At 47.1% G+C, this 26,719-nt stretch overlaps 1 protein-coding gene across 1 annotated transcript; it reads right to left on the bottom strand.

Annotated features, from left to right (window-relative positions):
• Nucleotides 1-176: 176 nt before the first annotated feature.
• LOC100116483 (chloride intracellular channel exc-4) lies at nucleotides 177-26,570 on the bottom strand. The gene is made up of 4 exons (XM_001600916.6): nucleotides 26,022-26,570; nucleotides 3,196-3,501; nucleotides 2,588-2,914; nucleotides 177-2,276 (listed from the first exon to the last, which is right to left on the bottom strand). The coding sequence occupies exons 1-4, from the start codon at nucleotides 26,106-26,108 to the stop codon at nucleotides 2,196-2,198; spliced, it is 801 nt and encodes a 266-aa protein (XP_001600966.1). The 5' UTR covers nucleotides 26,109-26,570; the 3' UTR covers nucleotides 177-2,195.
• Nucleotides 26,571-26,719: the final 149 nt, after the last annotated feature.

The following is a 26,719-nucleotide window of genomic DNA, read 5'->3' as shown; positions in this document are numbered from 1 at the left end:
CTTCATTGCTGATGTGTATACAGGCTCTCTTCTTGCAAAATAGACGATTCGGTACTAACTACGTTGGGCGTCTTGGAGTTGCTTGCTAAATTACATACAGTCGCCGAGCAGAAATTAACTAACTCAGCACTGTGGAGGACTCTTTTGATGATGAGGAACAATAATATAACGCACAATACTGTAAACACTGGTATATTGATTTCTACGAGTATAAACCAAATATGCGATAATACAATAATCATAATAATAATATAATTAATAATACAAGAAATAGCAATCCGCTGTTTTCTTTATTCATGAGCTTTTAAAAATGCCAAAAAAATATTTCAAGTGCATCAACGCGAAAACACCGTTCGCCGATCAACATATAACACTCCTTCTACGGCTGCATCTTCTATTTCTACGTCTTACGTCCATGTGATCGCGCGTTTCAGCGGAGGCAGGTCGCAAAAAGGCATTACGCAAGAGACCGAGTCGCAATTCTTGCGATAACGATAGCCTTTTCTCAAGTTCGCCGCCTGGGGCCCTCGCCGTAATCACAAAAACGATAAGACATTATAACGCATAAAGGATGTACAACAATGCATTGGTCTATTCTTATAGATATACATGGGGGATAAATACGATGTAAATTATTGGACAAAGTTACAGAGATTATGCACGGAGAAAAAGCACAGAGGTTCAGCGTAATTTATTCGCACAGTTGAAAACGTTTAGAATAATCCGCGTACAAAATGCAGTACAAAATGCGCGTTGATTATATAGACTATTAAAAATTCGAGAGATTATTAACGAATTTTCAACTGCGCACCATTGAATAGCAAAAAGTTTGCTTCGTTTCAAACCTTTTTATTCGTATAAAGAGTATTTTTTTTAGTCGCACATACAATTGTTCTAAAGCGCTCTCGTCACAATTTTTGTAGCACTCTTAGCTTTCGTATTCAACTCCAAGGCTCGCATATGAATGTCGCGAACAATTGGATTACCCAATGATTTACGCCGTGCATACGTAGCTCGACACTCACGCACTCAAAAATAAAACCGGTTGTCGTTGCGTTGCATATAATTTGTACGTTTCGGGGAAGACTAGTGGGCACTTGGAGGGCAGCATCGCGCGTTCTTGATACCTCTCTCTCTCTCTCTCTCTCGCGCGCGCGCGCGCGCGCATACAATTTGGCACTTGGTTGAAAAGAATCGTTCCAACGTCGACGTTGGAGAGTGAGAGCGAGCGAGTGTATATCAACGAACGACGCGATGGCCACGGCAGACTTTACCGATCCATTCGCGAGTCCTCCGACGCGTACAGCTTAAGTGCGCTGTCTATCGTTAACTGCTCGTAGTTTTACTTTCTGTTACACCTGAATGCTTTTATTACAATTTACAAAACTCGTTGCTCGGAAGGACGGATATGCGTTTCGCGCTGTAGAAGAATAAAATGTATATTTTTCTTTCTCTCTTGTTTACTCATTCTCATTCTCATCCTCATAGATCTACGTACGACCAGTACATACGTATAAAAAAGGCGGCGCAGAAAATATAGACCATCCAGCGTTTAGCTTTATATACTTATTTACCTCGCTCGACGCCGAAGCGTCTCATCTTATACAATGCACATGCATATAAGTGTCTCGCGATATTAAAAAAAAAACAAAATTAAGATAATTGAAGCTATGCAATCGCCCCGACATATTCACGTATCAGCACGTACGTGAAAGGATGCGATTCTGTCGTCGAGGACTTTGCCTTAATAAAGCCTTGGGGTCGGCTCGTGTTTTTTGCGCTGTGCCCCGATTATCAAAAGTTGAAAAAGTCGCGCACCGCTAGAGGCGTGCGCGTGTCCGCTTGTGCTCGAAACGTTAACATACATATCTCTCCCGTTCTCTTTCTCTTTCTCCATCTCGTGTCGTCCAGAACACTTTCGTCCGTCTCTCGTCCGTCGCTCCGTCCGTGCGCGTCTGCACTACGTGTGTGATATGCAGCGATGCTTATGTTATTACGAGATAAGATGCAGAGACGAGCGGTCTCTTCCACCACGAGCTGTGTGTGTGTGCGCGTGTGTGTGTGTGTGTGTGTGTGTTTATAGTTGTGAGGAGAGAAGATCCGCCGCCGCACGCGAGGAGCGTGTCCAAGTTCACGAGGAGCAGTAGCAACGGCGAGGACGAGGACGCATGTTCTAAGGTCTTGCCTCGGCGAGTCTAGTCTCCGTTGACCTCGATGGGGATGCTCGTGGTGAAGGTCGGCGTCTCCAGCTCCTCGTGCTTCTTCATCTTCATGCTCTGCGGGCAGAAAGGGAAACGACGTATTACAGCACGTGTATACAAGTATGCAATGGAGACGAGTGAGTGTAATTGCCCGTCAAATGCAGGGGGTTACGCAACGCAACAAGCGGTGCATCTGTTTAATTAGCCGACAAGTGGAGGATAGACGCTAAGTGAATTAGAGGGGCAATTTGGGTCGGTGCGCGCTGCTCCGTGCAGTTGCAGATCGCGGGATTGGATTACGGGGGGAATATTGGAGTCCCTGTTTATTTCCTGGGTATGCTAATTCGCGCAGCAAAACGTGATGGGGTCGCGAAAAGACATCTCACCTGCTGGAGCTTATAGTGATTGATGATATCCTGATCAGCAGGACAGCTCTGAAGGAAGGCGTCGAGCCTGTACATGTGGTACATGTATCGCCACAGATGCACCATGCTCTCCGGTATCTCGAAGTCGGCGAAGTACTTGCCGGCGACGCGGATGTGCTGGAGCCGTGGCATGAGCTCGCAGTCGAAGCAGCACATGGTGTCTCCGGTGAGGAAGCGCGTGCCCTTGCGGCCCAAGTGCTCGTCGATCCTGCGCAGGTGAGCCATCAGCGACGACGTCTTCGGGTCCTTGTCCTTGTCCTTGGCGTTGAGCAGCAGCAGCTTCAGCTTCTGCAATGTCGGTTTTTGATCAATTTTTTTGGCTTCCAGTACAACGGCTGTTCGATCATCCGCGAAGATTCGTAATTGCGAACGCAGATTATTATTTCGCTTTAAATATGGAAACCCGTTTTTTTTTTATCAACGCGCCTTATGACATGACTCACCGCTTGCGATGCTTCTATCAGGAATTTTAATTCCTTTATTTACTTCCATCAGAATCGAGTCAATCACGCCTAGCGATTTCGGAAAAAAAATCCGACTCGAAACACAAAGAGGAGGGCTGTACTCACACTGAAGAGGTTCTCGACGAGAGTCGCGACTTCCTTGTCCTGGACGAAGAGATTGTGACCGCCGGGTATGTTCTTCATGATGTACCGCTCGATTTTATCGTCCTCGAGAATGGCGTCGCCGTTATCGATGAGAATCGGCGGCGGAGTCGCCTGGAAGTTGGTGCGAAAGTCCGGAGGCGGCTTGTGCATGTCGACGGTCGTCACTTTCAGCGAGATCGTCTTAAGCTCGGCCAGCAAGTACAGGTCCATGAAGTACTCCTGGCAGAAGAGACAGGCGCCTTTCCTGCGGCCGTCGATCGTCGAGGCCTGTAATCAGAAAGCGGTGCTCTACGTTATTACGTATAGTCGTCGGTGCGATGCGTTATTTTCGTAGACGAGAACAAAAACGCTGTACATTATGCACGTATGCGCTACTGCTATAATTATAAGCGATAAGGCTCGCGCTCGCCGCGACTTGGATAAATTCTTAATCCCAGAAAAACGCGCTCGGGGCGTGAGCGATAAAGATCAAGGTCGAAAAATAAACTTGGGTGAAAAATCTTGGGTATCGTCGTCAAGCTTCACCGGAACGAGCTTTTAATTTTACACACACGCGCGCCTGCAGAAATTCCAACGATAGATTGGAATTGAGCAATCGACGATAGAAACGAACAGCCGTCTAACTAAAATAGAGTCTTCAAGCTCGGAGCAGCAAAACACAATGCTAATGACCCGATCCCGAACGACTTGCTCTCCTCCATAAATCAGCCGTCGCCGGACAGCTGAAAATTTCTCTCTCCGCGAGAGCGCATCGACATATACGCGAATTAATAGTCCGAATCGGGAGTAAATCGAGCGAGATCTATATCACTATATCACTATAGCGTAAACGATTTCTCCGCGCGGCGCGAGCGAATCGCCGCATCGATTCCAGCCGTCGCACTTAATTTTCTCCCTCGACCGGCTGAGCTCAGACAATGGCGCTGCCGCGTGCAATAGGTTTATTCCTTACGCATAATTATTTCGCCGCCGCCGCCGCCGCCGCCGCCGCCGCCGAGATCGTATACTGTTAACCTACTTGAGAGAAAGAGATTCCAGAGGGGGTAAGGACGCGCCGCAGTTTCACCCGCAGCTTCGTCGTTGCGAGTGGCTTGGAAAGCAAATTGTGCACTGCATCGGGATATCTCGAGCGGGCTGTTTATGATGAACGCCGCCGTTGCCGCTATTGTGTGCTGCGTTTGATTCGCTGACGCTGTGCATTACACGCACACTATATGGGTGCTGATTTACGGAGAGGCGAAGGACGGTTTTAGATGGAGTCGTGTTCTCGGTTACGTCTCGAATCGAGCGTTTCTGTTCGTGGCAGCTTAGGAAAGCTGGAACTGGGTGAATGCAGCTGAACGAATTATGATGAAATGATCGCGCGGCGTGATTAGACAATTAGAGCAATTATCGGGCATGTGGCAGGCGCGGCGATGCATGAATATGCGGAAATTATTCCAGCTTTCACTCAAAATTCGAGCTTGGCCATTTGGAGTGAAAAATTACGCCGTTTCAAAGCCTGGTAGATGATACGCCATAATCCTGGCCGCGCGCACTTAATTCGCCGTAACATCTGCCCAGATAGTTTTGCTTATATTTAGTTTAGAAAGCTGGAAAGAGGTTAATGTACGGTTAAACGGCTAGCATAATTACCAACTAATAAATCGGTTCAATTTATTATATTTAATACAGTCCTTCTTCAATATCTGTACAATATTCATGTGTGAAGCAAGTCATTAACTTTTATTTGAATAACTCTAATTAGTATAGATACTGTTTATATTAGCCTGACAATAATGCAAAATTGTCTTGTCTAACAAAACTAAGCTCAAAGTGTACTGTACAAAATGTAATGCACATAGCAAGGTATGCTGACAAATTATTGAAAAAATAATGCTCGGATAATAAAACAACTCTAAATATACTTATTGGAACATTGTCGTGTTACTGTCAAAATCTTAAATCAGACAATTAAAATGATTGGTGCGTCGAATTAATCCCTCGTTACCCAGAATTTTCAATAGATTTTGTTCGAGTACTGTTGTCTGAGGGAGGAGATTTTGTGCAGAATCTAGGATATATTCTGCCCACCCTTGTAGTAAATCGACGAAATAGGGTCAATTTTCTGCCAAAAGAAGTTTATTAGGTCGATACATGAGCCTCAGCGAAATACAGCAGCACTACTAGGTGTGTAATCTGATTTTCACTTTCGAATCGCCTGCGCCGCATGACTCTTGAAATCGCGCTGAGCCAAGGTGCGTCACCGCATCGGATTTGCTCTTTTCTCCTTCCTCAAGACTATTTCCCACAAGCACACACGGTCCTTCCCACCGACTAGAGCAAGTACGTCCTGTGCAGTATACGCCAAGGAATGACGCATACAGCTCGTCCTCCAGCGTAGACTGATCTGGCGTGTGTATACAGTTGCGCAATGCGAGAAAGTCAAGGCCCGTCTCGAGAGTTTCGCGTATACGGCTTTTACGTCTGCCGCGCAGATAGTGGCTTGTCTTGTTCACGTCGCCGGCGCTGACGGTAATGAGCGCAGTCGCCGCGGCGCACAGTCCTTCTATTTACTCGCGGTTATAGATTAATTCTGGAGGTGTATGTGGAGGTGGAAGTGAAGTGTATGTGTACTTTCAGGGTTTCGCAGATTTATGATGGAGGAGAGTCGATCATAAATTTTCGAATATTTATAAACGTCGTGCGTTGATGATTTCTAAGGTTTTTTATTTCTCGTATAATCGACGGACTATGAATATACATTCGGCTTTGCCTTACGAAGGATTATTTTTATCGATAATCGAGGTTGCACGTTTACAGATGATATCACGCTTATTGGCGCGTACTCGGCAATAGAAATGAATTTTCAAGAGATGACTCAAATTGTTGCTCTACACGTCGGTATGGAAAAATGCCCAACCTCTGTAGCTGAAGATGTAAATTCAAATTTACGATACTCTAAAACGCTTACTTATTATTTCGAGAATGTTTACAATGCCCTGGGAAATAGCTGTATCCTCGAGTCGTGTGCTTCGCAGAGCAGCCAGTAGAGTTTGCGATAAAAACTAAACAATATAATAATGAATTACGCAGAAAGGCTTTTCACTCACGCAGCTCTCGTACAAATTAAGTGCAATTAGTGAGAGCCATAATTTATGCTCTCAATTAAATTAGCATTTCATACAAGTTTCGTCAAATCAGCGGACTTGGCACAACGAGTAAGCGAACAACGTCGGCAATCTCGGTAAATCCAGCCTCGCCGGTCTCGCAATAATCGACAGCGCAGCGGAACATGCACCTAATCAAACTACTCGGCGCTCTGATGTCGAAGAATAAAACAAAAGAGCTCTCCTCGCCAACAAGAGGCCCGATCGCGCGCATGAAAATTCCCACAAAATCGCAGCGGCAGCTCGTTATCCGCGCGCTGCGCAAAACACGAGTCCGCTCTCGATAATCGATAATCTGGCCAAGTTGAAAGAGAGGCTCGACGATAAGCGCTCGCGCGCGCGTGTGTGTCCACCTATACATATAGGTGGGCGCGCAGTATTGGATTACGAAGGTGTACAGCTCGCGCGCGAGGGAGAGAGTGAGCTAAGGAGCTCTGCGCCGCTAAATCAATGCCAGGAATAAAGGCGAGCACACGCGAGGAATTCGCGAGTGTGCGCGTGTGTGTGTGTGTGTTGCAATAAAGCGCCGCGAGCTGCCCGACACAATGCGCGCGCGCTCGTTCAAGGTGCAAGGATATTTCGCTCATGCGTCAGGAATGCGGTGCACGTGGCGAACGCCGAGAGCCGTATATCAAATTTTTCTCCTCGTTTATATGCGTCGTTAAGGAGTCGCCCGCGCACTGTTTTACGGCATGTTTATACTGCTCTCTATATCTGCGGTAATGGGGGAAAGAGACTGGAATCTCCCGCTCTCCTTCGCGATTTCGCCGAATATAGAAAAGCTGATTTACAGCTGCTCGAAAATTATGCAAACTGTTTGTATAACGGCCGGTTAAGAGGCTTACGCCGAGTAATGCGGTTGGTTTATTGTTCTGTTTGTCAACGCTGCGATACTTCATTCTTGCCCTGTGTTGCAATCTCTTGATCCAAAAAGAACGACGAAAGCTTTTTTCCGCATTAGCGGTGCACTCCGAGACAACACAGTCGCGTTTCGACGCATACTTTAATTATAGAAATTGTGTACCGAGGAAACGCGCCATACAGGCACAAGAAATAACACTACTCGAGGACGAGTTTTTGTCTGTGCGACTGTGATGCAACGCAGTGCATGATTCTGCGATATGTTGAAGATAAAGTCTACATGTAAATTTAGCAGCGTTACCTCGTCCGAGACTCTACTTGCGAGGCTTCGTTTCCGAGTAGGATATTTTTCCGATATACTTTACGATATACGGGATAACCGTAAGAACGAGCTCTGCCTACGCGAAATGAAAATAATCAAGCGGAATGCGAAATGACGGCTGCATGGACGGGAAAAAAGCTATGTAATCAGCTCTTTTTACGTTTAGCACGTTTTTGCTGATGGAGAGACGTGTGCCGCATCTATATGTAGCAGGACGACTCGTCCACTTTTTTTAAACATTGAATAATTGCGAAATAATGGTAAGCAGTATATAAAGTCCCAATAAAGCTCTTGAATACTTAAATCTCGAGAAACACCGATGTGCAGAGGTGATTTTCGCCCAGTCAAGTGCATATAATTCCGGAGGTGTATGATAAATCGGTCGTTTCGTCGTCGCCCGCTGTTAAACCTCGCCTCCGCCCAATTACGCGAATATAAATCGATCAATTAAATCGCCATTATATATCGCGTGAGCTGCGCACTTATGACGCGCGCGCGCGCGCGTGTAACAACAGCTCGCACAGCGATTCTACCTTTCGATCGAGAACCGACGCCGATCCCACAAAACGGCTTTCTTTTGCTTTTGGGCCCCGATTTTTACTCGTGCACGCGCGGCACTTGATTGCTTAATTAAAAGGCCATCGCTGCGTCGCTCATTTTTTGCTCGCAGCTGATGCGTCGCGTATTATGTGTAGGTATACATCGTGTTTATACCAGCTCGTTTTGATTGTTTTGCCATCTTGGCGCGCGCGAGCGTCTGTGTCTCGGGGCGACGAAACGTGAGCGGTATTTCATGCGTTGCGGGGCGTGACTCGCTTTTCGATGATGCCGCGCGCGAGAGAGATGGTATGCGCGAAGTGAGAGATGAGGCTCTCCTCGCGCTTTGCATACGTTAAGTTTCGAATTATTGTAATGGCTCTCTTTAAAGCTATTATTATACCCGGGAGGAATTTACTCGTTATACGGAGTTACGTAATTAACTGTGGCTTTGCGCACGATGGTACACGATGCGAATCACGCAAACGCATCGCGGGTTTATGATCCATGCCGCGCTTAGAGCCGCGCGATATGGAACTTTAATTCAATTAACACACATAGATGCGTTCGCAGAGAAAGTGCAGCGGTACAAAGCGATAAATCAATAACCATCATCGGCAGCACACACAAGAAGCTAAATCGTCTGTGGAAGACAATTAAAACAGTTGCGATTCGTTTGGCAGAGAAATTATATGCGCCGTCAGCCGAGAATTCATGCTCATTAAAAACTCGCATTACTTTCCGTTGGATATAGGTATAACAGATGCATTGGTCGCATTTTTTTCGAGTAAACGGGAGGGAGAGAGAGGGGGGGGGGGGGTTATGCACCGTTAATGCATTTAATGGCAGAGACGCGGAGGAGGCAGCGGGCGATTGTTTATACGCGACGCCTAATAGGTTCAATTCGAAGCTCGCTGATCACGACGTCATTTTTCTTCTCCTTTCACGTTATTCGCTCTCAGCTCTCAGCTTAGTCCTCTCTCTCTCTCTCTCTCTCTCTCTCTCTCTCTCTCTCTCTCTCTCTCTCTCTCTCTCTCTCTCTCTCTCTCTCTATTACTCGTTCTCCTCTTTTTACGCGTACGTGCTCCCGTTTGACTTTCTGCCACTTGATCCCGCGTTCCTTGGCCGTCTGTCAATTACTTTCTTCGCTTCGGTTTCGTTAATTTTCAACGCCGCAGCAACGAGCCTTATAAAGTCGAATTAAAATCCTCCGTTAATCCCAGCAATTTCTCCAAAGACCCACGACAATTGCCGATGCGTCTGAGTCAGCCTCTCGAGAAAAGGCGCCTCGAGTCGCTGCATAATAAAATAACGACGCGAGTCACAGAAGAGAAGCCGCTGCTGCACGCGCGGAATCGCGAATCTCGCGAAGAATGCGGTATCCTCTCTCTCCCTCGGCAATACACGTTTGAAAACATAGCTGCGTCTCTCGGTGCAGTCGCAGCATCCAAGCTGGCGACGACGACGTTGACGTCTCTCACCCGCGCTAAAAGACCCGCGCAGCGCTCCTCTCCTTTCCCTCTTGCGAAATTCCGCAAAAATTTTAACAAACGAGCGCTCGCCGCGAGCTGTACATACCGTCGCTCCTTATATTTCTTCTTCTTTTATTATCGCTCTTTCCTTTGCGGCTTTACAGATGGCGATACAGATATACCTTGTGTGTGTGTCTGTTCGAACAACAATGATCCGCGGGATGTGTATTGTGAGAGCGGCTTTTCGAGATTTTGCGACGAGAGAGCGTTCGCTTTGTTTCTCCTCTCGCTTAAAAGTCGAGACAGGTGTGGTTTTTGTTGTTAATGGGCTTTTTGGAGTTGTTATTACGCGCGGGCTTCTAAAAATAGAACGCGCGTTATATTGTACTAGGCATATTACATCGGTGGAAATACACTGCCTACATAGTAGTATAGAGGATGAGTCAGTATACGCGTACGCGTGTTTTAAACGAGGAAAAAAGCGAATTTCCGGCGATACATCAGGCGAGTAATGAATAAAATAAAAAACGCCGGCGTTTGGGCGTATAACTGATGATGTTTTCGTGCTTCCACCGCCTTATATTGCTCCACGCGACACGTCGAGTTTATTGAACCTTCATACGGATTGCAATTAACGTCGGCGAGATGTTCGACGTTGTGAAAAAATTTGCATCCTTTAAATTCTACGGGTATCTGACAGCGTTGAGACCGATCATTAACTGCTATCGAGAGTCAGAGAAAATTGTGTCACACCACTGTATTCCATAACAATAGCCCCGCGGGTATAATGCGGTCAATTAAACAAAGAAATTCCTAAAAGGCACAGCTGCTATAAATCGCTGGGTAATTGAAATCCTTTGAAAGGTAAACACCGATTCGGTTGAAAAAGCCGCTGTACAACAAGCACGACGAGCCGAACAAAACCAGGTATCGAGAGCGCTCCCATCGATAGCTCCCGAATCAAATCCCACGAAAAAAAAACGCCGAAGATAGATCGACGCTGCTGCTGCGCCTTGATCAGAACGAAACTCGCTTTACTCTCCTTGTAGTTTCGAGCGTTTCGAACGAAAGCATTGTGACGAAAGCTCTTTACTCTAATCGCGGGAATCGGCGAGAGGCGCCAATTAAGGATGAAAACTGCCATGACGAGCCGAATGACGGAGCCGATCTTCGTGAGTATCATTTACTGTATATTGTGTATATGGGAGCGTCGGCTGACCGTACGCGCGGCGGTTCATTGCCTGCAATTATCGCTGACGTAAGCGTCGTGTCCCCAGCTGCAAGTGACGCGAATTTCGTCGAAGAAGCCGCTGGAATGCCCCGCGAGACGGTGTAGATATCCTGTATGTGTGTGTGTGTGTGTTTACGCGCTAACTCGAGTATATGCTAAAAGGAGAAAAGCGGCAGCTGGCGCAATTGTCCATATTCGCACCTTTTGCCTCTTCATCACTTGCGTGGACGCCTTTTGTTTACGAGGCCATTACGTTTTACGAGGGAAAAGAGCGGCTGCTGCAGCCTGAGTACACGCGGTCGAACTTCAGCTTAGATTCCTTATCTCCTGCAGGTCAGCAGAGCTGCTGCTGAGTTAACGCTGGTTGGGAATTTTTTTCGCTTCGAAGAAGAAAGGCGGTATCGAAAGTCGGTATCGCGCGCGTTTCTCAATGCGCCGCAATAACGGCGATGAGCGAACCGGCGTTAGAAAGTGTCGCGAAACGCCTGGACACAAAAGAAGGTACTGCATGGCTTCGTTGCTAAATTGCCGCGCTGATGTAGCTCCTTTTATGCTTTCTATATCTGAGGACGGTGAATCGATGCAGGTCTGAGGCTTTTCGGACGAGGAAAAAAAACGTCTATCTGCGATCGTGAACGCGACGTTTCACCGCGACGTATGAGATTTCAGACGATTTATCGCTTTGAAAATTGTATTGATTTTTGACGACGCTTCACTTTTTATGTGTCTCCAACGCAGGCGAAAGAAAGTTTTCAAAACACACACAAAAGAAAAAAAACGAATAGAAAAAGTCACGAGGACGATATACTGTTTCGAATCATCATTACAGCAACAGACAGCGGCGCCTCAGCAGAAATCCGACGCCAGGCACTTCCGCACGTTCTCCGCGCGGGTCATGATGTGCGGTACACGTACACATACACGTATAATACGAAATCGCACTCGCTCTCGTGACGACGTCCCGCCGTTATACACCGTGAAGAGAGAACAAAACGCAGCGCAGCTGCTCTTCAAATGTAAAGCCAGACGACGATGACATACGCGCACGATGAATATTATAGAGGAATCGAGTCATCGAGACGGGGATATTGAATTCAAGGATTTTCCAGAGAAGTGAGCGTTGCGCAAAAAAGTTATGGACACCAGCGCACTATTCAGCTGTAAAAATCCGGCACATCCGTGGGATACTCAGTGGCCTGTGGCACCTGTCTTTTTCACAAATGCTGTAAATAAATCTGCATGCGATCGCGAGCGAGCCCAACCCTGCGCACGAGTGAAGCAGCTGCAGGAGCGGTCGCTTTGTCGCCTCGCTTCGAGAGACGATAACGGGACCGTTGACCGACTGATAAGGACGAGTGCGTGCACATAGCGTCCGCTCGTCTGCACCTATATACCATGGGAGTGTTATACTTTCCAGTCGCGCACAGGCATGTATACGCGATCGGCTGGAAAACGTAATGACGTTTCGCCGAGCTTTAATGAATTCTAACGCACCGATGCCGCGCGTGATGTACCGTTAGATGTATGCGACATTTGCGCGCAGGTGCTTCTGGAGAAATCTGCATCGTCGGCGATTTGTTGTGTGTGTGTGTGTGTTACGATGTATACGCGATGATGTGTTGCGTGACTTTGGATATTTTAAATCGTGTTTTTCGACGGAGGAGAATGTCCCACATCTCTCACGCCGAGTGTGTACGGGTTTCTCTAATATACTACTCTGGGTCGAATGCAGATTCTCGAAGGATAGTTCGATACAATCGTCTATCTATGAAAGTACGGCTCTGTGATTTCTTGCACATCGAGCGGTCTGTTCTATGCCTTTGTGTGAAATTACGGTTGGAACGAGCCGCAGCCGCCGCCGAACAGTTCTTTGTCGGAGCCTCTCTGATGGAACGTATCACGTGTATCATCAATGGTACCATTATTAATGCTCTCCTCTACGTACGCTCTGAAAACTTTCTCCGCTGTCGCTATTATACGAACATCGCTCGACTACGATGCTGATCTCGGTACAAATCGCTGACTATACTATATGCATTGATTTCTATCGCTACAACGAAATTAACTCAACATCGCTGTACGCATAAAAGAGACTAATTCAATGAAATACGCGAAGCACGTGATTAGGAGAATCAGATTAGACGTATCCGACAAAAACAGCGCTTTTGGCACGTCGTAACCTCCGCACCGCCAATTTATTTTGAGAAAATGAATTCAGCAAATCTCGCACGCGCGAGGGTGATCGCGTAAACCCTTTCACGCGCACTCACTCGACGCGAAATTTACGGCCGCCCACGAGAAGTCGATTTTTTTCAATTGAAGCGCTCGAGGTTGAGTAACGCGGTAAATATAGTCGAGGCCCTCGCGCACATGTCCATTGAGCATACGTCATTCTCATCCTCGACGCGCGCGACGTCTTTCCTTTTGCGCTTCGTTTTTATTTTCTCGTGTAAGGTCGCATCGTTAAGCGGCAGGTTCTTTTGCCTCGAGTCTTGTGCTAAACTATTTCGCAGAATATAATCGAATTGTTGCTTCGAGCCGCAGCGGCTGATTGCAAAATTGCGTCGCTTTCAGTGCGCCGGCAATTGAGATTATACAAAACGCGACTGCAGCAGCGCTCCCTATTTTTTTGAAGATCGCTCACAAATGCAAAGAAGATACACCTCGGCAATTCGAGCGTTACACACTATACGTGTGTAAAAGCTGCATCAGCTACCTGCGGATGAATTTGAAAAATGTTATAAGAGCCTCAATCGATGTAACGGAGTCGTCGATAAATTTTAACTCGAAAATATATAAAGCGTCCTTAATGCAACACGTAAGAGCCACTTTTAAGCAGTCGTTATCCGAAGTTAAACCGCTCGGTCATTAAAGGAGAGCACGCGCTGCGTACGCGCGTAAACTGAAGGCTCTCCGCGAGAGCACTTTTAGGGCATCGTTCGCCGCCCATAAAGGAGCCACCCTGAAAGATTATATAGCCTTCGAAAACAGGTGCACCGCAGCTGGACGCATCCTGCCGCCGCCTATAATTTCCGCCGTGTGCACGATATAAGAAGAGTCGATTCGCGTCACGCATTTTCCGTTTTTCTTGGCCGGGCTCCAGGAGGCGGTAAAACAAACGCGACAGTTTTAGATGGCTCTGCGATGATTCGTAAGAATAACGATGAGGTGGTTGTGCGCTTATTGCGTCATGCCATTCCCCGACTCCGCTGCCGATGGGAAAGGGTGAACGGATATCTGCGTGTATATGTATATAGAATACAGTGGGTGATTTGGTAAAAATAGAAGCAGCGTTTGATGAACACGTGGAGGATTTATGGCTCGATCGGTCGGTTCGTTTCACGGCCCCCGGTTGGCGTAATGGATGGAAAGACGCACTTTCGCCTGGCCTATGAGAGAGTAATACGTCCGCTTCGATTAGTTTACGAGAGAGACGCGGAAATTAATCTCTGGGAGAAAAGAGCTAATTATAATATTATAAATCCAATCACATTATAAGCGCGCGTATAATTGATTCGTCTTTCAAAGGCAGCGTCCAGTCCGAAGAGCTTGACGTTTGCTCGGAAAACAAAAGATTCCGTGAAGCGAGCTGTCTCTAGGGTAAAAATAGTTATATGCTGATGAATCCACTATTATAAAGCAAACACGGGAATATGAAATAGTCGACTCTGCGGCAGCGCAAAAAAGCGAGAGAAGAAAGGAAAGCCGTCGAGTTTGACGCATCTGAGCTAACACAGCCGCAGCAGCGCGTTGAGTCATCGGAAACTGATAAGCTCGCATATACGCTCTCGACTCGTTTATAATTTATGCCAAGCAGATTATTCTCGCATCGTCACTTCACGAGCTGAAATTACAATTTCAGCTCGCTCTCTAGAATGGAATATAATGCATTATACATTAAATATACACGGACACATGAGAGAGAAAGAGCCTCGAAGCGGTTCCACAACAACACAATGAAGCATCTAACGGCTTACGGTGAATTTCGAAAACGCGCGTTTTCATCTGCCGCACGCACACACACACACGCATATACATACAGCGTCGAACGGGCGGGCTGAGGGAATGATAAACGGCCGCGGCAGATGAGAGCCTCTGGCATAAATTACCGAAACGAGCGCCGCAGCGGCGTCGAATTTGAAAGGATGCAACTCTGTATACTCGTCCTTTATATATACTATAAGCGTGTGGCTGATATAGAAGATGCGGCAGAGGTCGTCGATGATGTCGATTAACGGTAAGAATGGTATAAGTGGAAAATACACGTACGCGAGAGGTGTGGGCCGATTGTTTCGAGAGAGAGAGAGAGAGAGAGAGAGAGAGAGAGAGAGAGAGAGAGTCGATCGATTTTCTTATTTATGTTTAGCTAAACAGCGTGGGCTGGTGCGCCGTGAGTCTTAATGATGATGATAGGTCGCATCGAGACGATTACAACGAAATTGCAGGCTGGAAAATGGATACACAACACGGCCGAAGTGTGAACACGACTCCTCTTTCGAGCCGTCGATTGATTGCGCGGATGCATGCGCTTTATCGCTGATGTGTCTTCTTTTATTGTCACGAGTGTGTGCTGCATCGAGCCGCGCTCGTGACTTCAATTTCAATAAGATACATCAGTCGCATACCCTGCACATCGCTCTGCTTTCTTTCTCTCGAGAAAATCACGCGTGATTGCGGCTCTGCCCTGAAATATATCTATAGCGTCTTGAAATTCCAAATGAAGCTTCGTCGAAAGTGGGTCGCAATCACGGCTGCTCCAGCTCAACGAGTACGAAAAAAATTTTCGATATAAAATCTTTTTAATTATCCTACTTATAAGCGTCCTGAGTTTCGCACGAGCACACACAGGGAGCAAGTGTCTCTATATCTATACCAGTTAATCGGCCATCATACAGTTTATATAGCGAGTCGAGAGGCCCATCAGCTTCCTCCTTCGGTCTTTCTCTCTCTCTCTCTCTCTCTCTCGCTTGCTCGCTCGGAAGAAAGGAGGCGAGTCACAGCCCACCTGACACACTTTTCGGGCCGGGAGTAGGCCTCGCTGCAACGGCAATAAGATGCAAGGTCGGCCGGTCGCTCGCTATTACCGCGGCCTGGAAAAGGCTCGCCCGCAAAAGTCGTGATGCATCGACGATACGCTGCTGAAGCTACAGATCTCAAACAGGTTCGTGCGGGGATATAACTGCGCTCGAGCTGCTGCTGCTGCTGCTGCGGTCGATCAATCGGGTCCGGCTGTAAAATCTTTTAAATATAGGTATAATGCAGGTCGCGCCGCCGGGGATTGATTTAGGTGGCGATGATTGTCACATTTGAGCGACGGAGATGATGATGACTTGGCTGATGCGCGGATTCGAGCGAGAGAGAGAGAGAGAGAGAGCTAGTTGTCTGGGTTTATGAGTTGGTCTTGAATTCTGACACACAGTGTAGGTGCAAAGGGTAATTATCGCGTTTCCAGGTGTAAAAATGCTGAGTGATTTATCGAACGGACTAGTAGCGTCCATTGTCTGTACGTTTAGTGGGCTTTAAGCTGCTTCCACGCGATGTTTTATGGTTTGCCGCTTTCCCACATGAATTATGAATTTGGCTGCTAATAGGCTTCTTTTTCGGATTCATTAAGACGTTCTTTCTCCAGCGCCGATGTGCACTGCTCAGTGTGCGGTGTTACTAAATTTTTGAAAATTTACAGCTGCCTGTAAACACATCACATCGAAGAAACGAGTTACGCTTTTTACCCTTGATCCTGGGATAAAGTTTGCTTCGCTGTTGTTCTTAGCTTATTATAAAATCGTTCAATTATGACGCGAGCCTAATTGCCAACGGAGCGAGTATTATACGCCGAGATAGAATTTTATCATCCAGGAGCTAAGAAGACTGCAGGAAAAATATCGAGAGACGGAGGAAATTTATTTCGAAAACTCCACCGACCAGATTGTACAGTTACTCGGCTTGATAGAAGTTCATTACATCGCAACGAAAATATGAATCTATCGGTATACACCTATACTGCAGATAATAAGTAGGTCAATCATAAAAAGCGCTTCTTCCTAATCTCTCTCAGGCATATTAATCATGCAACCCGAGACTCTCCACGCGTAATTAATATTTGCACACCCCGCTCGAGCAACAAAGTTGAAGATATATAGTATTTCAATAACACTATATTACGCGCGATAACCATCTCTCTTTCTCCTGCAAAAGTATCATCATCGCCAGGTCGAGCTTTGGCCAATGTGTGTGTGTGCGCGCGACATACCTCGAGTCCCCGATAAGACGATAAGAGACCACATCTTCAAACATAAAATATTTGTAGGCTCTGCAGATAATATGCACGCACAGGGCTTTTTCTTGTCTGCATCAGAGCTCTACTGTTCTGCTGCTGCTACCTGCATCCGCCGATCTCGAGGAGGTGCCCTCTCGACGATGAGTCATGCAGACCACTTTTGGCTGCAGCTCGCACGCGCATTTTTTTCACATTAAACGCGATAGAACGTGGGAATTTTTTACGAACGCTGCATGTTCTCGTGCGTCGAGTGTGAATCATTCCGGAGAATTCAATGCCTTTGCTGTAATGCGATTCCAGTGTAATAAGCGTTACATCGTGTGGTAGTCTTGTAAGTGTCCTTGTTTGCCTGACTCTTTATAAGCTTATCCGATTATCGCAGCACAAAGTAACAACATTTTTAACAATTTTTAACTCAACCAGAGAACAGAAAGCAAGTTAAATATTCCTTTTCAATTAAATCAAAGATGAAACCCGATTCTCGGTCTATCTTATCGAGCCGTAGATTCTTAGATGAAGATAAGAGTTACGAAAAAATGTCACCTCTCTTATCGCAGAGACGACGACGCTCTGGAATCGTGGATCTGATTGTCTTCGACGGTGACAATTAGGATTCGGAGAAACATCGTGACTCAGGAGAAGACACATGATTTGTCTCGTTCCATCTGCTAGACAGACTTTATTGGAAATTTGCATACCACAGTATATTTCTCAACATTGATTCGATTGCAGAGAGACCTGCGTAAATGCAAACTGCTTGAAGAAGCAGCACCTTATCGCAAACAACACACTTGCGTGTTTACTCGAGAAAAATAAGACGAGTGTTTACCAAATCAGCGTTGCGTATGCGAGCTTCCAGAATAACCATCGAGATTTTCATCCAAAGGCATGACGCACCCAAATCGTCCACTTCAATTAGCATAATATCAGGTACAGCCCTCGGGCACATCAGAAAGTCTCGAAAAGAAGTCAGCGCTGCCTCTTTCAAAGAATCGGAAATCCAGAGTCACGACGACGACGACGACGAGAGCGACTGCTGCGACGTCGGGGCCGAGCGAAAGTCCCCATGAACTGATCGCACGAGTCTCTGCAGGGCATTCCGCAATCGTATCGCTGACTCCACAGCGCGTGTGCATACACAGAAGAAGATCGCGAGGAAGCGTCTCTTTTCTCTGGCTGTGCACCTCCCCCCGGAAACGGGCTGCGTGTATAATGCGGCTGGTTTCGTTGTATATCGTCGTCGTCGGGAGAAAACTATATATAAGTTGATGCGAGCAGCAGAAAGAAAGAAAAGAAAGACTGTATCAGAGGGTCCTGGGAGAGAGACAAAGAAACTCGTTTTCCGCCGCTCTTTCGCCTTGCTTGCGCGCGAGAGAGCGAGCCCGCAAAACAAAGAGATCGAGAATGCCGATTCCCAACTGCGCAGTCAAAGTAGGTCGTCGTCGCCGTGTGATTATGCGATTATGCATCTCGCCGAGTCCTGTCCTATACTCCAGCGCCGCTGCTGCTGCTGCTGCTGCTGCTCGGTCACTTTGGAGGCTGTGCGCGGGGTTACTGACTCTTGAGGGCTGAGCTTCGGAGAGAATCGATCAGGTTTTTTTAGCTCGAAGACTCGATTCGAGGGAATTTTACGTAACTGCAGATAACGCGCGATACACACACCTGCGAGTTGGCATTGGACGACGATCGAGTCAAGTTGTTCTAGAGGCGGTAAGCGCTTTACTTTTCGTTGAATTCATCTTCTTCCCGCATGAGGGTTGCTGCAACGATTTATCAGTTCGCAATTAGTTTGCTCAACTCGCGGCCTGGCGAGCGAGCGACTCTCGAAAGGAAAATGCAATTTGCGTGGAAACGTCGGATTAATTCCAGTAGCAGACTCTCCTAAACACACCGTTTATGAATAAATTTCCGCACTTCGTGGCCATCATTAAGTGCATCGCCTTTTCGCAACTACACCAATGAGGAAACAAGCTCTTTCTCGAGCGAGCGAAGCCTCATTAGCCGAAACTCCAATAAAGTTGGAACACCTCCGTAAGCAAATAAAGTCGCGATCGAGCGGCACGATTTCCGAGTCTCCCCTCTTAGGCTTTTATTATACGACTCTGTACGCTTTCGAAAATGCTCGGTCAAGTAGTGTGTTGTGCAGCGATTTTCACTTTATTAGGTATATTAGGTATATGAAGTTGAATATTCTTTGGATAAATTAATGTACAACAAGTTAATCTAACGAACGATGCAATAAGATTTACCAGTTTTATTTAACGAAATATTATATCTCCGCGCAGAGCCGAATCGAAGCCGATGACGCCGCGAGGAGTACATAAGACAATCTCCAAAGTGTTGCCTCTCGCGAGGAGCAAGAGATGTACAGTTAAGTTAACGAAATGCCGCACCGCTCGTACATGTACGTATACATACACACAGAGTCTCAAGCACGTCTTGCGGCGCGTGCACACGAAGAAGAAGAAGAAGACGACGTCGAAAGAGAGAACGGCTCTGACCCGATACACGTGCGCACTTTTACATATGGCTCGCTCGCGCTCGGTCTGGTATATCGTACACATGCACTCGAGCCGAGCCGAGAGTATACAAGAGAGAGAGAGAGAGAGAGAACCGGTTGAATTTTATTTTCGAGGGGCTATGGCTATTTTTGAGGGAACGCCGCTTGGGTTAATAATGTAACAGAATTTTGTAATTTAAGTGCGTGCGCCGTTCGCTCGGATACGTGTCTCGAGACCGATGCCTTTTCTCTCTCCCTATACGTAACAAAGTTCACGAGCTTCTTATTGCTCAAGCACGGCGTATTATAACCGATTATTGCACTAATTGAATTATTATTAGTCGTGTTGACTTTTCGTTAATTAGCATTCGGAGAAAATAAATTGCGCGCTATAAACGTTGAGCAACGAGTCATAAATATCCAATTTTAAAGATTTCACGGTTTATTATAAGGAGCTTTGGCTATATAATCACGCGACAGAAATATGTTTTCTTAACGGATCTTCTCAGAGGTGTACGCACGAGACTATTATTCCTCATATATTGTATTATTATTATCGTTCGACAAAAAAGCTAGACGTTATTGCTCTTTGAAAGCAGCGTTATTAGGCACGTGGTTGTTATTATAACACAGTTATGCCATATCGCACCATTACGGTTGCATTTTTATACCGTCGTATACCTGCTGGTCCGATTTGCGTGGTTTTACGTGCAAACGTCTTTTCTAGGCTGAAAATATAAAAGCCAGACAGCAAAATGAGCCCATAAATATCCGCGGCTTTTGCATATGTAAACACATTCGATCAAGCAGCTCGGTTTGAAGGAAAAAATCGAGCCGTGTCTCTCACGCTTGCAAAGCATCGATTCCGACATCTCCGAATTATATCCACACCACCACCACCACCACCGCTAGTGTACACATGAATGGGCTTGACACACAAAGATTGCAACACACGAATCCATACCGCCTTGAGCGTTTGTCTACAATAGAGTGCAGCAACGGTTAATGCTCGTATGCTCAAAAATAAATGAAAGTAAAAGCAGCTTGGCTAACGCACACAAAAACCTATCGCAGCCCGGACACGGCTCGTCATCGCGATAAATTTCTCGCCGAACACATCCGCTCTATGGTTTTATACACACACGCGCGCGGCACTGATTGCAGCAAACGCCGAGAGAGACTTGCGGTCGCGCAAGTAACCCAGGCCAGCGATCTTATCTCCTTCTCTAGCAGCGCTGGTGTGTGCATATGCACGCGGCGAACCGCCGCCGCGCCATCGATGCATTATATCCGATATATATAGGTGAGAGAGAAAAGTGAAGCGGGACGCGAAACCCACACGTTATATATATATTCCGCAACTCACTGCAGTACTGTTCGCTCTTGTTATTATCCTCCGACTGCGCGGTTCTCGAGCCTTAAACGGTTATCTTCGGGCGCCTTAATAACTGGGCTGTAAGATTTTCACTCTTGGCTCGATTTTTTCGGCCGCGTATGAATAATGCAAGCGCGATGAAATTTGTCGCGCGGGCGTTGTTGTTGCGAGCGGCATGACTGCGCCGAAGTCGGTGTGAGTCTGCAGTAACGTATGATCCGAGGAAAAGTGGAACAGGGTAGGGTTTACCTGACGCTTGTCACTAAGGATGTCGGGGCTTCATTTGAATTTCGCTTGCTATCAATGGCTCCATTGATTTGTGGGTGTTTGAATGACACGTATACAGCTCTGTGCGACGTTACAATGTACAGTTTTACAAAGAATTGATCTATGGTATGACGAGTAAGTGTCTCCTCGGAATGCATTGTAGGCAAGTTTTATAGCTGAAGCATCACTATTTTTAGAGTTTGAAATACATCACACACATTTAATATCGAGCGATGAAATCGAATCTTATTTCCGCTTCGAAAGATTTAGTCGCGCCGAGCACCGTTTAGTAATACGAATTCTACGAAATGTAACCAAAACCCGAAAAAAACGTTTTGCCTTGACTAACGCGGAAGACAAAATGTGACTGAACAATAATGTGAGGGAAATTTTGGCGGCTAATCAGAGGCAGCAGAGAACGGGTTTACGACTTGCTCGATGTGTTAAGCGAAGAAAACGAGAAAACTTTTCGCTTGCGCAACGACGCACGGCTCTGCACAGAGGAAGTGATAATTGGCTGCGCGAGCGAAGAATCGAAAGGAAAATATGTTTTTAGTTACTTCTCAACACACCTGACGTGAAATCATCGCACCGAAATAGTAATGCATATACTTGGCAAAGCCTCTCCTTTTGCTATTATCTTTAAAACAGATTAAACGCGGCTTTGTAATCGGGCAATTATTCCTGGAAAATTGAAAACTTTAACACTCAGGTACTAGCTTCTGAGGAGATTCAAGGCTAGCGAAATAAAAAGAAACGGGACAGTTATATTAAGAAGTCGTTTTTTAACACGAAAATCAATTAAAGCTCGACGAATCCACGATTAAGACGTACTCTATAACCAAGTAGAAAAAGAGACCCACATTCCAATACTCTTTCGTGCAGCGCCACTAACGAGATAAGCTTCGCCGCAAGATTACGTAAAAAAAATCGTACACACAGAATTTTCCCAACCCTCCTTCTTTTATAATGAAGTACAATTGGCTTTTAATCGGCGGCAATCGTATCACAATCGAGGCATTTTTTTCCTGAAACGAGATGCGGAAGGCTAATGGGATTTTCGTGGAAAGCACCGCGCGGGGGAATTTGATTCAACAGGGCAATAATTACTTTTACGAACTAATCGGCAAGAAATGCTGCCTGGAATTCCCTCTCTCTATTAGAGCCGATCGTTCGAACGAGATCTGAGAAGATCGGAGAGAAAAAGCGTCGCTGACTCGCTGGGTTAAAGGTTACCCTCTCCGCGCCTCTTTTTACCGTGGTGACCTCGCAGGGCTGTTTTTACGAACGGACACTTTCCCAAACATTATCGCGGCGATCGCGTCGTTTAGTTTTCGAAAAGGCTATCCTCAACCAAATACAGTCGACACGATTGCGCGAAGGAGGCCGAATGCACCTTGATTCAAATTCAACGCGCGAAGAGCATACGCGTCACCCACGTGAGAATCCAGGCCATTGCAAAAACGAAAACATCGCGCGATCCATTTTTCCGCGCTTGAAGCTGCACCGGCAAGTGTATACGCTCCTCGCGAACGTCCTTGCGAGAGACACACTCTTCGCGCGTTTCCTCATTGGTCGACTAAGCGGCAGCAGCAGCGGTACACGTGGCTGCGATTTTCTCCCGCCGGTTTTTGCGAGATCGCGACGACGACGCCTTTTACCTTTTAATTGCCGTATACGTCTGTCCGTGTGAGCGAGTGCGAGTGGTGTGTCTATCGGGACTTAAAACTTTTCTTCCTCCTCGCCGCGTGTGCTCTCTTTCTCGCGAGCTCGACCCGTTTCCAGCTCTCCCCGCCGCCGGTTTTCCCATAGCGGCTTGTTAACGAAAGTTGCTGCAGCCAGAGCAGCTACCGAACTTTCGATTCGCGGATTGTTCTCTCGCGGTGGAGTAGCGGCGAAAGCACCAACCGGTGTAATGTACGCGCCGGAAAAGTGCCGGTGTGATTTTGTGCGAAAATAATCAATGCTCCAGGGGGGCCCGCGTACTTATTAAGCGGAAAGTAGTGTAGGAGTTGTAAACCGCTGTTTTGTTTGCTCTGAGGTGCCGATTTCGACAGGTGTTCGAGCAAGTATATGATTTTCGAAAGGCTGAAGTTAACATTCCGATCGTTTTTGTCTCTCCGACTCACTTTTGCGCGATTTGTCTCACGTAACAAAGAAAAGCATTTCGATAACAGCCACGTGTCCGAGAAACGATCTGTATGCAAACGACAGATTTAATTCAATGAGCAGGTCGCACGAATCAATGTGCCGGCTTTACGAGCACAGAATGGCATTCTGTACACGGTTATTTCTGTTTTGACAAGCGTCTGCGTCGGTGAAATTTACTGCCAGCCTCCCGAATAAATCCCGCATCAACTGTCCCTATTATCACTCTCCTTGCGCTTGAGATGCTAATTCTGCCCTTTCAAGCCGAGGAGAGAGAGAGAGAGAGAGAGAGAGCCCGAGGATGATATGCGCGATACAGCGACAGACTTCTATGTACAGCGCATTATATTGCAAGTCCATTATCCGGGCTGGTGCGCGCGCGCCAGAGATTAGAGCAATTGAATTATCGAGTCGCTTTATATACAAAAGTTACGTAAAAAGAAAGACACGTTGGCGTCTGACTTCTCGTTGAGTAAGAGCTCGCATTTTGCTATTGACCGCAGCGCTTTATTGTTATTGCAAAAGTAAATCCTGTTTCTTTTCTCGCTCAATCGAAAGTTCTTCGAAACCAGCGATCACTTTCCATCACGCAAAAATCCGCGACAAAGATCCCGTCGAGAGAATCGTAAATTCAACAATACTAACGTGCGCACATTACGTCGTGTTGTTATCGCGCGATCAAGTCGCTTAAAAGTCGCGGGGAATTAATGGCGATTATCTGCTCCAGATAGCCGTGCAAATGTTAAAAACGTCCCGGCGGCGGCGGCGGCGCTGCCTCGGGAGGATATTAGCCGATTATGTGCTGCGGCTAAGCGATTTTTTGTTGCTTCAACCGCGCCGATGATGCGAGCGGCGAAACGAATTTAGCTACGTGACGTCTGTCGGGCTCGAGAATCGGAGCTGCGATATATGTAGATATTTGTTTGCTTTTTTCTTGTTTTGACGCTCGGACACGTGGAGTTTTCTCTTGCGCGAATGATTTTTAATTTTTAATAATATGACGATTCAGAATTAAACAACGTTGATGCAGTACAGAGCGGTCGGGTGGAGGGATCGCAGCAATCTACCGTTATCTTAATTTTTAAACTCGGCCGTCCTATCGATCACGCTGGATTTGATTGTAAAAGCAAATAAAAAATAATTCCTCGATCCGCTGCGACAGTGAGAGCCGATTTATGACATTTCCTGCTAGACGTACTATATTAATCGACGCGGCAAAGTCCATAAAATACGAATAGTGTGTGTGTGTGTGTTCCTTTCCTCTTCGTTCCGAATAAAACCCGTTACCCGGCGCGCTGCAAAAACGCAATTTTCACCGCTCCGCGCGCGCAACTTTCTTCCGTCTCTCGGAACAGGCTGACGTTGCCGACTTATGTGTCAGTAATATACCACACGCGATTTTCCGCATTTATTCCGCAGGTTTGCAACGAAATTCCAAATAAGACGACGCCGACTATAGCGCGTAAAAGAAGCGTCTAGAAGTATACCTGTGCATACGCGTCGCCGCTCCCCCCCCCCCCCCTACTCTCTCACCCCGTTATATATATACACGCCCTTTCCGGCGCGCGTTCAAAATAAAAACAAAAAACAGCTGACTTGCGCGCGCGAGGAAGTGCGCCGCAGGTATGCGCAAAAACGAGGAGGAAGGAAGAAGAGGAGACGCTGCCTGTATTCGCGAAAAGGAAGCCCGGCGTTTTCCAAGTCAAGAGCGTGTGCTTGGAAGGTATATGGCTAAATGTCGGACGGCGCGAAGACCGAACGTGCCTTTCATTTCCGCTCGGGTTTACCGAATTCCGACGAGTGTAGAAACAAGCTCGAAAATTACGCGGGGGTATCAAAAATGCCGTTTCTCTCCATCGCTCCAACGTAGCGGCTTAATTTCTCGAAGGCTTTAATGACCGCGGGAGATGATTTACGCCGTAACTCGGCGGCGTTTTTCGGATTTCTGGATCTCTCGGAAGCTTCCTTATTGCGCAAAGCCGCGTTATTTTCCCCTCTCTCGCGAGCGCAACGAAGACGAACTGCATCTAAATCACTGACCCGAATATGATCGAACGCTGCATCAGCGGAATCACACATCGGAGCAGCGACTTGTTGACGCAAAAGGATTCGTATTATTACAGTTGAGCAACGAGCGTCTCGGCCGACTGCGGACTATCGGCGTCATAACCTTCGAGCGCGTTTCGCAATGTTTACCGCGCTCCAAAAAACACACCGGCTCGATGTTTATACCAATAAGCAAATGCCCCGACACAGCGATCCGATCCTCCGATGGTTTTGCAAGCGCGCGCCGCGAGCACAGGGGGCGAGAAAGAGAGAGAGCGAGAGAGAGAGAGAGAGAGAGAGAGAGAGAGAGAGAGAGAGAGAGAGAGAGAGAGAGAGAGAGAACGGAAGAGACCAGGTGCGGGCAGCCGCGAGTCGAAGAAAGAATACGTACTCCTCCGAGTCGCAGAGTCCTCTCCACGCCCATGTTTCTCGGCGCTTCTCTCTTTCTCTTTCTCTTTCTCTCTCTCTCTCTCTCTCTCTTCCTCTGATGGCTTCCAACAGTTGGCGAGGCGGAAGTGAGCCCGCGCTGCCAGACACGCAGAGCCTACGTACGTTGGTTATACATATAGCGAGGCACTCGCGCGACGTGTAAGCGAGCTTACCTTGATGATGAGCTCGATCTCGGGGACCTCCGGCACCTCGGGAACGTCGCCGTTGCTCGTTCCGTTCTCGTGACCGTCGTCCGCCATTCTACAGTCTCGCGGTAACTCTTCTAGTGGCACACTGCTCTCTACTCCGGCAGCTGCTGGAGTCCTCGGTCTCTGGGAGCGGCTGCGCGCGTGTCTCTCGCGTGTAAGCACTCGCTGTACTCTGCACTAACCTACTAGGCTATGCGCTCTTTTGATTCTCTGCTCTGCGGAGACGGTGGAACTGAATACGAATTGTGCCTACGAATGCGTAGATGCGCACGCGAACCGGACTGTTGCTGCTGCAGCTGCGGCCTATGGCGGTGTGTGTATAGCTCGCGCGGAAGCACACGGGAACACGATGGGAGCTCACGAGATACTGACGCAGAGTGCAGACGGCGCCGCGTCCCGCGAGACTGCAGCGCGGCTTTCCCCCTCCCCGCCGCAGATGCTCCTCAGCTCGTGTTCTTTCTCTCCTCGTCGCGGTCCTTAACTCGGTTAACTGTAATGCAAGAGTTTAATATTAGTTTGGCTGAGACGCGGCTGTGTAATCGATGCTTTTCTGGGATTTTCGTAATGTGTGTGCTTTTTTAATTGTCCAAGAGATGGTAATTATTTTGCGGTAGGGAACGGATTTATCGACTGCGGGTTTGAATTACATTGCTTTGAATTTG

The sequence above is a fragment of the Nasonia vitripennis genome, chromosome 2 (assembly GCF_009193385.2).
Source record: "Nasonia vitripennis strain AsymCx chromosome 2, Nvit_psr_1.1, whole genome shotgun sequence".
Taxonomy (NCBI): domain Eukaryota; kingdom Metazoa; phylum Arthropoda; class Insecta; order Hymenoptera; family Pteromalidae; genus Nasonia; species Nasonia vitripennis.
The sequence above is the reverse complement of the archived record's forward strand: the minus strand, read 5'-3'. Positions and strand labels throughout refer to the sequence as shown.

Excerpts from the sequence above, each read along its gene's own strand:
- LOC100116483 (XM_001600916.6), bottom strand. The coding sequence starts at position 26,108 with ATGGCGGACGACGGTCACGAGAACGGAACGAGCAACGGCGACGTTCCC. Across the intron at positions 3,502-26,021 it reads AGATCGAGCTCATCATCAAG|GCCTCGACGATCGACGGCCG; the intron begins GTAAGCTCGCTT and ends TTCTGATTACAG. Across the intron at positions 2,915-3,195 it reads TCGTCGAGAACCTCTTCAGT|AAGCTGAAGCTGCTGCTGCT; the intron begins GTGAGTACAGCC and ends CCGACATTGCAG.